Raw genomic sequence first — 12,316 nt, forward strand, 5'->3', positions numbered from 1 at the left:
CCTCGGCCTCCCAAAGTGCTGGGATTATAGGCATGAGCCATGGCACCCAGCCTCATGTAATTTTAATTCAAATTTATATACATTTCATACAGCTTGCTATGTCCAAAATACTGTGCCTTATGGGGAACAAAGGGGGTGATACCTTTTCTTCTCATCATAACAGTCACAGCCAACACTCATATAACCAAAAGAATAGCAAGAGAAAAGCGTAACAAATTTATTTAATCCAAGTTTTATGTGACATGGGAACCTTGCAAATGGAGATGCAAAGATGCAGGGAAAACTACCCATTTTTATACTTGGGTTCGATGAAGAATGAAAAGCCCTGTAGAACTCTCATTGGTCAAAAAGGATATGACCTAATGAGAGCAGACTGTGTGGAGAAACTCAGCAAGGCCTGTCTGTTCAGATTCCTCTTGACCTGATTGTTCAGCATTCCTTCTTCCAGGGTATGGGGTAGGACCCTTTCTAGAATGGGAGTCTTAAGATGTACTATCAAACAATGCAAGTCAAATAATTTATTTATGGGCAGGTCTTTCACAGAAAGGAAGAAGGTTAGAGTGATATTTTGGGGTTTCTGGCTGGCTTTGGGGAAAGGGGGTTGTGGTTTCTATAACTGCACCTGGAGAAAGAGGAATTATAGTTTCTATGGCTTGCTTAGGGGGAAAATGAGGGGCAAGAGATGGGGAACAGAAGGTTAGAGATAGAAACTTTGCTTCTGAGGCCTTTATTTTGGGATATCTTCTTCTAAGCTCCAACAACCCTGTCTATAACATGGAAATTAAAATACCTACTTTGCCAGGTTGCTAAGATGACGAAATGAGAGAAATGAAGCTCAAGTGTAATTTCTGATAAATAATAGACAGCAAATTTTAAAGCTGGTGTCACCTGTCCCATAAACACTTATGGTATGTGTCCTCCTACCTCCAAATATCCATGGTGGGAGATAGGAGAGCAGGGCAGGATAAGACTGCAATGCTCCATTAACTCCAAGCCAATTTAAGACTTTCTGCTGACTCTACTTTCATGACTCACTTTCTTAAGCTAGTGTCTTGCAAACCCTAAAGTTACATTGTTTTTATTCACTCTTTGATCCGTTTACTATGATTGGGCTTCTGTCCCATCTAACTACTGAAAACATATTTTTTGATATAACTTATATCTTCCTAATTACCAAATCGGTTCTCTTTTCTATTATTTAATATATATATAATACAGTTAACTTTTCTAAAACTGTTTCCTGCCTTGGTCTTTCACAGTTATGCACTGCACTACCCTACCCTGGTTCTCTTCTTCTTCTTTGTTTTTTTAATTTATTATGGAACGCTTCATGAATTTGCATGTCATCCTTGTTCAGGGGCCATGCTAATCTTCTCTGTATCATTCCAATTGTAGTATATGTGCTGACGAAGTAAGCACAACCTCTGGTTCTCTTCTGATCTCCCTGGCCATTCCTCCTCTGGATTTCTATATGTAACTTCTAAGATATGACCTTACCCCTCTGCTTTTCTTTTTTGAAACATGTTCTCTTGATGGAATTTGATTATTATTTCTGTGACTGAAGGATCTCATGATGTGTATGTTTCTTGAGCATTTTTAGAACCATATTCAATACTGTTTTTTCACAAATATATACTCAACACCAGTTTTGCAGTAAATCCTCATTTATCTTCATCCAGAGGTTCCTAGAAACTATAATTTTAAACAAAATAACATATAATAAAACCTATTTTACCATAGACAAATTGATATAAACCAGAATTAAGTTCCTATGGCACATTTCTGGTCACAAAAACATCACCAAACTTCAAAATAAAGATGGAACCACTAGTAATAGTAAACATTGAAATAAATGTGAGCTATACATTAAGAAAGATGAATAACAACAAGTAAGATAATTATTTGTCCACTTATTCCAGTTCACGATCATAGGTGGCATCTCAGGGTAAAAGGTGAGAACTAGCCCTTGACAGGACACCATTCCATCACAGGGTGCTCTCATACATGCCCACACTCACTTAGACTGGGACAGTTTAGACACACCAATTCACCTAACATCCACATCTTTTGGATGTGGGAGGAAACTGGAGTACCTGGAGAAAACCCATGCAGACGTGGGGAGAACATGCAAACTCCATACACGCAGTGGCCTGGGCCAGTAATTGATTTTATTTTTCTCAGCCATGTCATAATGAAACAATACTATTAAAGCATCTGCTCTACTTCATGCTTTCCCCAGTTCTGCTAGTGATAACATTACCGATCATTCCTGGTGCCAACATGCAGTCCCTTAGCAAAGCTGACTCTTAGTTTTTGAATATCTTAAGTGGTTTGGTAGCCATTAAGTGCTGCTCACCATGTCTAGTTCTCTTTCCTTACAGGCACATGAAATAACAGTTATTCCCACCCTCTTCAAGTCAGGCATACCTCGTGCCTTGCTTTGTCTAATGAAATGTAAGTGGTATGTCACTTCTTGGTAAAACTATTTAAGAGCTGGGGCACAATTCTCGATGTTCTCTCTTCTCTTGCAATGGTAATTGTAGAAGACTATGTTGACTTTGAGGGACTGTAAAATCAAAGCAGCATGAATTGCTGAGTTCACACATGGAAGATAGTTACTTGGAAAGTCATGCAGACTTGTAGTAGACTTCCAATGAGCAAGAAATAAACACTTGTTATCTAAACACTGTAATTTTCTGGCTTTTTAGTGTGTAATCTGGCTTATTCTGGATGAAGAAAAGAGTCATGCGGCTATGATTCTAGTTAACACTGTCATTTCAGGATAATTGTTGATATTTTGGCATAAATATTCCCAGGCACACATTGTTGAATTAAATTGAATGACACGTTTATGTACCAGTCACTGTTCTAAGCACTAGTAATATAGTTGTGAACAAAACCTTTAAAAATTCCTGCCCTCATGAATCTTACATTCTACTGGTGAAGACAGATGAAGAAGTGAATGAGTAGACACTATGTTGGTAGAAGATGATATAGAGAAGTGTAACACTGGATAAAATGATGGGATTAAGATTATGAATGAGACTGGATTAAGAGTTAAATTTTGGACAGGTTTTAATTGTATATTAAGGTCTGTATCAAAACCAGAGTTTGGCTAAATGAGATTACCAAGTGTCAATTCATATTGAGCTAAAGCCAGATATCACTTTCACAAAGTTAACTTCTGAGATTAATTAAAAACCCAGAATTTTATCAAAAGATGTATTATCAAATTGTATATTATTAGATTCTAGATGGTTTTACCAAGTTTGACGTTACAGTGTAGGACACATAAATTTTCAGTGCTGACAATTATTACTGGCAGTGTGATGCAAATTTGTGGTGTTAAAAAGATATTCAGGCCAGGAGAAGTGGCTCACACCTGTAATCCCAAAGCTTTGGGAGGCCAAGGCAAGAGGATCACTTGAGGTCAGGAGTTCCAGACCAGTCTGGGCAACACAGCGATACCATCTCTACCAAAAAAAAACAAAAACAAAAAACAAATTAAAAAATTAGCCTGGCATAGTGGTGTGTTACTGTAGTCCTAGGTACTCAGGAGACTGAGGCAGGAGGATTGCTTGAGCTCAGAAGTTCGAGGCTGCAGTGAGCTATGATTGCACCACTGCACTCCAGTCTGGGCAACCCAGCGAGACCCTGTCTCAGATAAATAAATAAATAAATAAGGCTAAGTGCGGTGGCTCACGCCTGTAATCCCAGCACTTTGGGAAACCGAGGCAGGCGGATCACTTGCCATCAGGAGTTCAGAACCAGCCTGGCCAACATGGTGAAACCCTGTCTCTACTAAAGATACAAAAAAACTAGCCAGGCATGGTGGCAGGCGCCTGTAATCCCACCTACTCAGGAGGCTGAGACAGGAGAATCACTTGAACCCGAGAGGTGGAGGTTGCAGTGAGCCGAAATTGCGCCACTGCACTCCAGCCTGGGCAACAGAGTGAGACTCTGTCTCAAAAAAAAAAATTTTTTTTAATTAATAAATAGGTAGATGTATAGATAGATATTCACTTTCAACTGAAGTCTTTAGAGGAGCAAGTTTTTTTTAAGGTAGATTATTCTAATATTCCCTTCTTTTCTTCATATTCTTTACATTATTTTTATGCCTGTATGGCATACAAGACCGAAAAAACATGTGGATGATCAAAATGACCCAATTTGCTTTTCCTATCACCATAGTTCTTCCTAAAGTCCTCATTGACTTCCAGGTTTTGGTTAATATCTTCAGGGACAAGTCAGTGTCTCACTGTTTCTGCTTCTGAACCTAGGGATCCCGTCCTCTTGAACCCTGGAAGTTGTCTTGACCAGTCAGAGAACTTCGTTCTCCACCCCTTCCCCTTTGGAAACGTCACACTGTGGAGGAAAAGCAGCAACTAGGAAGCTGGTGAAGAAGGATGTCTCAGCAGTGTTTACTAGGCCTCCAACACTAGAGCCCATCCCCCAGCTCCGAAAAGCTTCCTGGAAATGTCCTTGTTATCACTTCCCCTCTCGGGCTGGGGGCTGGGTGCGGGCGGTCTCCTCCGCCCCCGGCTGTTCCGCTGAGGCTCGCTGGGTCGCTGGCGCCACCGCGCAGCACGGCTCAGACCGAGGCGCACAGGCTCGCAGCTCGGCGGCGCCGAGCGCTCCGGTCCCCGCCGCGACGCGCCACCGTCCCCGCCCGCGCCTCCGCGCGCTTCGAAATGAGGGTCCCGGGTGGGCGCTGCTGGGCGCTGCTGGCGTGTCTCCTCCTAGTGCTTCCCGTCTCAGAGGCAAACTGTGAGTAATCAATAGCGTCTCTTCTCCCTTCCCCAGCATTGTCGACTGAACTGCGTGCCCTCGCTGGTAGGATTTTCTTCTCTAGAGCCGCAGCCTCCTAGAAAGTTTCCAGTAAGTACCGACAGACACCCAGCGGATGGAAACAGCCGTGGATAGAGCAGGCAGTGTAATGGTGGGGCAGGATCACTATTTGCACAGTTGCGAGAATGTATTGCCTACAAGACAGATATAAGAACCTAGTTGACACTAAGTATCAATGGAGGGATGAGAACACCTGCCCATTTCCCTTCAAAACCGAAGTTCCCAGTCAGAGAACTAGGATGAGCAGATTCTAGCATATGAGTAGGGAAGAAAAGGTAACACACTGTGTCTTCCCTTTGTCCAAGCGCCTGCCCCCAACCTGCACCCGTCTCCTGAAACCTACCTCCCTTTTGCAATTTCTGGACTTTGAGCTTGGTTTGCTTGTCTCACATTAACGAAATGTTTTAGGATGACTGAGGGTTTGTATAGCAGTAGATATAGGTCAGTTTCTAACCCTGAAATTAAAAGGACTGTTAAATACTGTACTCTATTTCTCAGATCGTTTGTACTGAGGATTTTTTAACACTGCGTGCCACTGATCTGAGGTGGTGGCAGGAATTCTTTATCTTTGTGTTTCAGGTTCTTTATGTCCTTATGCCCGGATTCAAGACAGGATATTGAGTTTTCTCTGAAAACTATATAAGGAATAGCAAGGCAATTAGTACATTTTTAGTGGTCAGTTAATTTGTTTTCTAAAGTTGTAAGTGTGTTTATTGAATAAAAATGCCTTTTTGTTTGAGAGTGAGTCTCGCTCTGCTGCCTAGGCTGGAGTTCAGTGGCTCGATCTTCGCTCACTGCAACCTCCGCCCCCGGGTTCAAGTGATACTCATGCCTCAGTCTCCCGAGCAGCTGAGATTACAGGTGCCTGCCTTGACTCCCGGCTAATTTTTTTTTTTTTTTTTTTTTTTTGTATTTTTACTACAGACGGGGTTTCACCATGTTGTCCAGGCTGCTCACGAACTCCTGACCTCAGGTGATCCACCCGCCTTGGCCACCCAAAGTGCTGGGATTACAGGCGTGAGCCACCTCACCTGGCCAAAAATGCCTTCTTGTTCTATGTGTTATTTTCAGGGATTGGAACAGGAGTGAGAACTCTGAATTACAAATAACTTTTAGGAGCCTAGAGCTCCAAAGTAAACTTTTCGAAGATGGAAATTTCAAGAAAATTATATATCAATTTGCTAACATTCCACTAGTTTCTATTAGTTAGTCATCAGGATGAATGCAGTACTTTAAAAATCTAGCTTGGGACTAAAACATTATTTTTTGATCTTACATTAAAGAGCTACAATTGCAAAACTTCAGCATTCAAACCCCTGTCTTTCAGCCAATTTGTAACTACATGCGCTTATTATCTATATCGTTCATTAGGACAATTAAATATTTGCTTCATAGCTAGTGTTTTGGAGAGGAGAAAGGCAAAGTAGCTTGCCACACCTAACTCCTTGTCATCATAGAAATTTGCTAGGCCTTTTCTTTTTGTAGAGATTGTTACATTTTAACTGAATCTAGGCAGAGGTAAAAATTATTTGGGTTTGTGTATGTGTATTATATATAAACATATGGGGAATTACACTTGTTATATATAACACTGATAGAGTAGATAAATTAATTCTTCAAGTATATCACATAAAGAATAGTTGGCCCCATAATGCCTTCAGTTAAAAGTTTTTGATTGCTTAGTTGGATTAAAAGTCATCTGTGGTTTACTGATGAGGAAATTTGGATATAGATTTGATGTTTTTAATCCATATGATTTGATTTTACTTTATTTTTATTTATTTACTTTTTTGAGACAGTCTGGTTCTGTCACTAAGGCTGGAGTGCAGTGGCACGATCACAGCTCACGGCAACCTCCCCCTCCCGAGCTCATGGGATCCTCCCAGATCAGCCTCCTGAGTAGCTGGGACAACAGGCATCTGGCACCACGCCCAGCTAATTTGTGTGTGTGTGTGTGTTTGTGTGTGTGTGTGTGTGTGTGTGTGTGGTTTTTATTTTGTTTTGTTTTTTTGGTAGAGTTGGTGTTTTGCCATATTGCCTAGGCTGCTCTTGAACTCCAGGGTTCAAGTGGCCTGCCTACTTTGGCTGCCCGAAGTGCTGGGATTACAGGTGTGAGCCACTGTGCCCAGCCTCCATATGATTTTAAATCTGAGATATAATTAGAGCTGTAAATATTTTATTTGTAATTCATTGTGTAGTTCTTTATTTAGAATTATGTATTTATTTATTTATTTATTTATTTATTTATTTATTTATTTATCTATCTATTTATTTAGAGATGAAGCCTTGCTGTGTTGCCCAGGCTGGAGTGCAGGAGTACAGTGGCGTGATCCCAGCTCACTGCAACCTCTGCCTCCTGGGTTCAAGTGATCCCCCCACCTCAGCCTCCCGAGTAGCTGGTATTACAGGCATGCACCACCATACCTGGCTAATTTTTGTATTTTTAGTAGAGACAGGGTTTCACTATGTTGGCCGGGCTGGTCTTGAAGTCCTGACCTCCAGTGATCTGCTCACCTCAGCCTCCCAAAGTGCTGGGATTACAGGAGTGAGCCACATTATCCAGCCTATAATTCATTGTTTAGGCCATAGAAAGCTAAGGACGATTAAAAAAATATTTTTGTGATTAAAAAAAATCTTGCCCAGACTGGAGTGCAGTGGCTATTCACAGGCACTATTATAGTGCACTACAGCTTTGAACTCCTGGCCTCAAGGAATCCTCCAATCAGCCTTCTGAGTATCTGGGACTATAGGTATGCACCACCATGGCTGGCTTATAGTTGTGATTTAAAGAAAAACATTTATAAATCATAGCTTTATTTTAGAAAGAGTTATTAGAAATAATCTAATTCAACTTGTTTTAGAAATAAAAAAAAAATTGTTCAGAGATATTAACTAATTTTCCAGAATATATATATATACATACATATATGTATGAGAGACAGAGATGAGAATCTCTATATTTAACATATATACTGTCACCCGGTCATGGCCGCTCATGCCTGTAATCCCAGCACTTTGGGAGGCTGAGGAGGAAGGATCGCATGAAGCCAGGAGTTCAAGACCAGCCTGGGCAACATAGTGGGACCCTGTCTCTACAAAAGAAATTAAAAAAAAAAATTAGCTGGATGTGTTGGTACACACTTGTAGGCCCAGCTACTCAGGGGTCTAAGGTGGGAGGATCACTTGAGCCCAGGAGGTTGAGGCTGCAGTGAGCATGATTATGCCACTGCACACCAGCCTGGGTGATAGAGCGAGATCCTGTCTCCAAAAATAATAAAAATAAAATAGATACTGTCTACATATTTTAATCATTTCCCACTTAAGGCATGTGGTGAGGAAATAGGAGAAAGAGGATGTCCCTTTGGCTGTGCTAATTTGGCCTTATCTAGACTGCCACCCTGGGCCAGTGCAGGCTACTCTAGACACTACTGACTCATATTTTCCTCCTCTTTTGTACCCTCTTCTTTCCTTCTCTAACTATTCCTTTTACTAGTTATGAAACCTTATCTTTTCTTAAATTATCTTTACTAAAAAGTCCAAAATGTTGCACTGATGGAAAGATTTTATCAAGGTTAGGTTATAGTTGGAGTTTGTGCTGGAAGAGTTAGAAACAATTTCTAATATACACTAATACAACATCAAACCCTATGCCACATTCTCTTACTATTAATTCTGTGCTAAGAAACAATAGACCTTTTCTGTTCATCAAGTTTATATTTTTGCAGCTTGAGTGATCTATATACATACTTAAACCTTCAAAATATTATGCCTGATAATACAGTATTCTTTGCCTATAAGCAACAGTAATGAACTATTGCTAACTAAAGGAGAGAAAAAAGGAAAAGAAAAAAGAGAGGAAGGAAGGAAGGAAGGAGCAGTTAAATAATTTATCGGAAGGCTACTGAATGGCTAGCTGAACAGCCAGGCCTACAGAAGCCAGGCCTACGGAAGGAATGTGAACATTTAGGTGACCTACACAGTGGGAACTCATGTGATAGTACTTTAGGAGCTGCCAATCAGATGACTCAATTCTGTCTTTCAGTCCTGTGTGTCTCTGTGAACAGTTCAAATTCCTAGGAGACCCTGATCATTTTGGCTTAGCCTGGCACTGGAGTCCTGTGATTGACAGCTCACTAGAATTGCATAGAGTGCCGGAAGAACAGTTCCCACAAAAGAATGGATGCTGGGAAGGACACAGAAATAAGAAAAGTCTACATATTCTAATTATTGGCTGTTTAACATATACACTTGCCCTTCTTTCCATTCACACCATTTGAAAATATTTATCTAATATAATGCAGATAACTACTGCACAGAGAAAGAACCCTCTCCTCAATTGGTTCCAGGCACCACATCCAGAGAGGAAGGCTTGAGGCTTCCATTTCCTAGTTATCATCAAGTGATGGCCATGATTCCTGTATTTCTGTGCTATGCTTTATGGATAAAATGATACATTATAGTGTACCAACACATCTTATATGCAAAAAAAAAAAAAAAGAAGAAAGAAAAGAAAAGAAAAAACAAAAAAACAGGCAGGGGAATACAGGTAATGGTTTTAGGGCTTGCCTTTCTCTCCCTTGGTTACAAGCATGAGCTGGTATTTATGACTCTTTCCCTACCCATTTCATAGCTCTCTTGCCCTCAGGATGCAAGTACCTCATGTTTGTGTTTGCTCAATAAGATGAACCATAGCATATTCAGGAAGAATCCGAGCCCTTATTGTCCCTACCTGTGGATGGTCCATCCATTGTTTCTTTTCCTATTTCTCCTGTGGACAGTAGTCATCCTGGAGGGGCTTCACACCTAACCCTGATTAGTATGTGGCAACGACACTATTTTGCCTGGATTATTGTCTTCCTTCTAACATAATCCTCTTATTTTTATTTATTTATTTTTTTTCATCAGGTAAAGAGCTTCAAATGGCAACAGAGCAGTCTCAGCTTGTAATTCAGTGGAAAATTATGTTAGGTCCCCTAGTGAATGCATTCCTTGGAAACCATTCTTGGTTTCCAAATTTGTAGGTGAGCCGAATGCAGTTGTGAGGACGGAATGTAAAAAATTTGAGATTAGGTACCTGTATTAGTCCCCTAGGACTGCCATAATAAAGTACCACAAAGTAGGTGGTTTAAACAACAGCAAGTTGTGGTCTCACAATTTTGAAGTCTAGAAGTCCAAAATCAAGGTATCAGGAAGGTTGGTTTCTTCTGAGGGCTGTAAGGGGAGAATATGTTTCATGCTTTCTCCTAGCTCCTGGTAACCTCAGATGTTCCTTGGCTTTGGGGTGGCATTATTCCTGTGTCTTCACATCGTTTTCCCTCTGTACATGTCTGTCTCTGTGCCCACATTTCCCCTTTTTATAAGGACACCAGCCTCACTGGATTACCCTAATGACCTCATCTTAATTTGATCATCTGCAAAGACCCTATTTCCAAATAAGGTCATATTTACAGGTACTAGGGAATTACAACTTCAGCATCTCTAGGGGTCAGCCATAACAGTCATTAAACATCATATCATGACAAGTACTTCTTTCCTTTTTCCCTTTATTCTGGATCTGTGTATTTCGGCTTTAGTAAAATAGCGCTGTATTTTATTTTATTTTAAGCCAGTCAAATTTGCCAGTTGGAGGTTGTGTATCAACTTAATGATACTAATATTAACAAGTTCTGATAACCCACTACTATTGGACTAGCCTACAATCTTTTATTTATTTATTTATTTATTTATTTATTTATTTATTTATTTTTTGAGACAGGGCCTCATTCTGTTGCATGGGCTGGAGGAGTGCAGTAGCACAATCATGTCTCACTGCAGCCTCGACCTGCCAGGTTCAAGGGATCCTTCCACCTCAGCCTCCCAAGTAACTGGGACTATAGGTGCATGCCATTACACCAGCTAATGTTCTTTTTGATTTTTAGTAGAGATGAGATCTTGCTATGTTTCCCAGGCTGATCTCGAACTCCTGGACTCAAGGGATTCTCTGGCCTCAGCTTCCCAAAGTGCTGGGATTACAGGCGTGAGCCACTATGCCCAGATAGCACTATATTTTAATGATTGCTGGTACAGAGAACATAACACATTTTTTAAAACCATATTTTGGAAGATAGTGTTGTGTCTTACAGTGAGTGAGCCCTCAATAATTGGTGAGTTCATCATTCTATAAGGTTAGCTCCTTCCAGATATTAGGATATACACTAAGGCCAAGGAAAACTATAATCATTCCACTGATTTGTTTTCTTAATTGTGGTGTTAAGTCCTTAGAGGTAGTGTTGTGTGGCTTAGCATAAAGCATTGAATAAGTCTACCAATAGTTGTGCTGACAGAAAAATTAAATCCCAATAAGTGTCTCTACCTACGCTGCTCCTCCATGATGGAAGAGCCCTTCTTTATCAACAATCTACCAGATAATCTGATTGAACTATGTAATATGTTCAACTTTCAGCAGCTCGAGGAATAGCAATCCTGCAGAAAAATTTGGTGTTTTTACTTTGATAAGGAGAGTCTGGGTGGGCCCTAGTGAAGGAAAGTTCATGCGGCAGATCCAGTGTGGCCAATGTGTAGCCTCCATCCTTGCCACTGTGGCTTCCTTTTTAAATAAATATTGGATAAACATTAGACTGAGGGCAACCCGAAAGCCATATGTGGCCTATAATCTTCTGTGTTTGGCCCTCATACATTTCAAAAATTGGAACATTTCATGTCAACATTTGGTTTTAGGGCTTCTCTTGAAAAACAATGAAGGAACATCTGACAACACTGGCCCACATCCCAACATGGTAAGATTCAGCTCAAGCTGATTGTGAGCTGCCTTCTTCTTCTTCTTCTTTTTTTTTTTTTTTGGAACAGAGTCTTGCTCTGTCGCCCTGCCTCAGCCTCCTGAGTGGCTGGGACTACAGGCATGTGCCACCATGCCCAGCTAATTTTTGTATTTTTAGTAGAGACGGGGTTCCACCATGTTGGCTAGGCTGGTCTCGAACTCCTGACATTGTGATCCACCCGCCTTGGCCTCCCAAAATGCTGGGATTACAGGTGTGGTGAGCTGCCTTCTTTAGATAGAATGTGCCCTCTCCAGTTTGCCACAATGCTGAGCATCTCCCATTGTCTTTAACCAAATTATCTTCCTTTGTTTATGCTGCCTACTGGACACTTAGAATCTTTAGTTTGTGGTCCTTACAGTAGATAGTCTTGAGAGGAAACATAACTGATGGTCATTAAGTAGGTCATTCTGCCGTTATGATTATTAAGAACTTCTCTGGTGTGGGGCTGTCTTGTGAATGTTCACCTGGAACACAAACATTCTCATCTCTGGGACAATTCTTGCTTGAACTTCATCCCTAAGCCTGTGATCTACCTCTTTACAAGTCACTGAACCTCTGGAAAGACCATTTGCAACCATCTCAGGCAATTTCTCATTGTAGGCAAAGTGAACAATGAGAAATGCCACTTATATGTCTGCCCACAGTGAGGA

At 40.8% G+C, this 12,316-nt stretch overlaps 1 protein-coding gene and 1 non-coding gene across 3 annotated transcripts in view; one reads left to right on the top strand and one right to left on the bottom strand.

Moving 5' to 3' along the window:
- Positions 1 to 12,316, top strand: part of PROS1 (protein S) — a 105,469-nt gene that overhangs the window by 1,527 nt on the left and 91,626 nt on the right. For both annotated transcript variants that reach the window (XM_063661460.1, XM_063661461.1), the window contains one exon: positions 4,281 to 4,767. In XM_063661460.1, coding sequence (XP_063517530.1) covers positions 4,692 to 4,767 — 76 coding nt within the window. In that variant the 5' untranslated portion in view covers positions 4,281 to 4,691. The remainder of the gene's footprint in view (positions 1 to 4,280; positions 4,768 to 12,316) is intronic.
- Positions 1,313 to 1,419, bottom strand: LOC129034297 (U6 spliceosomal RNA). Its single transcript, XR_008501803.1, has one exon. It is a non-coding gene; the product is annotated as a U6 spliceosomal RNA (small nuclear RNA).

This window comes from Pongo pygmaeus, chromosome 2 (genome assembly GCF_028885625.2).
Source record: "Pongo pygmaeus isolate AG05252 chromosome 2, NHGRI_mPonPyg2-v2.0_pri, whole genome shotgun sequence".
NCBI classification, from domain to species: Eukaryota; Metazoa; Chordata; class Mammalia; order Primates; family Hominidae; genus Pongo; species Pongo pygmaeus.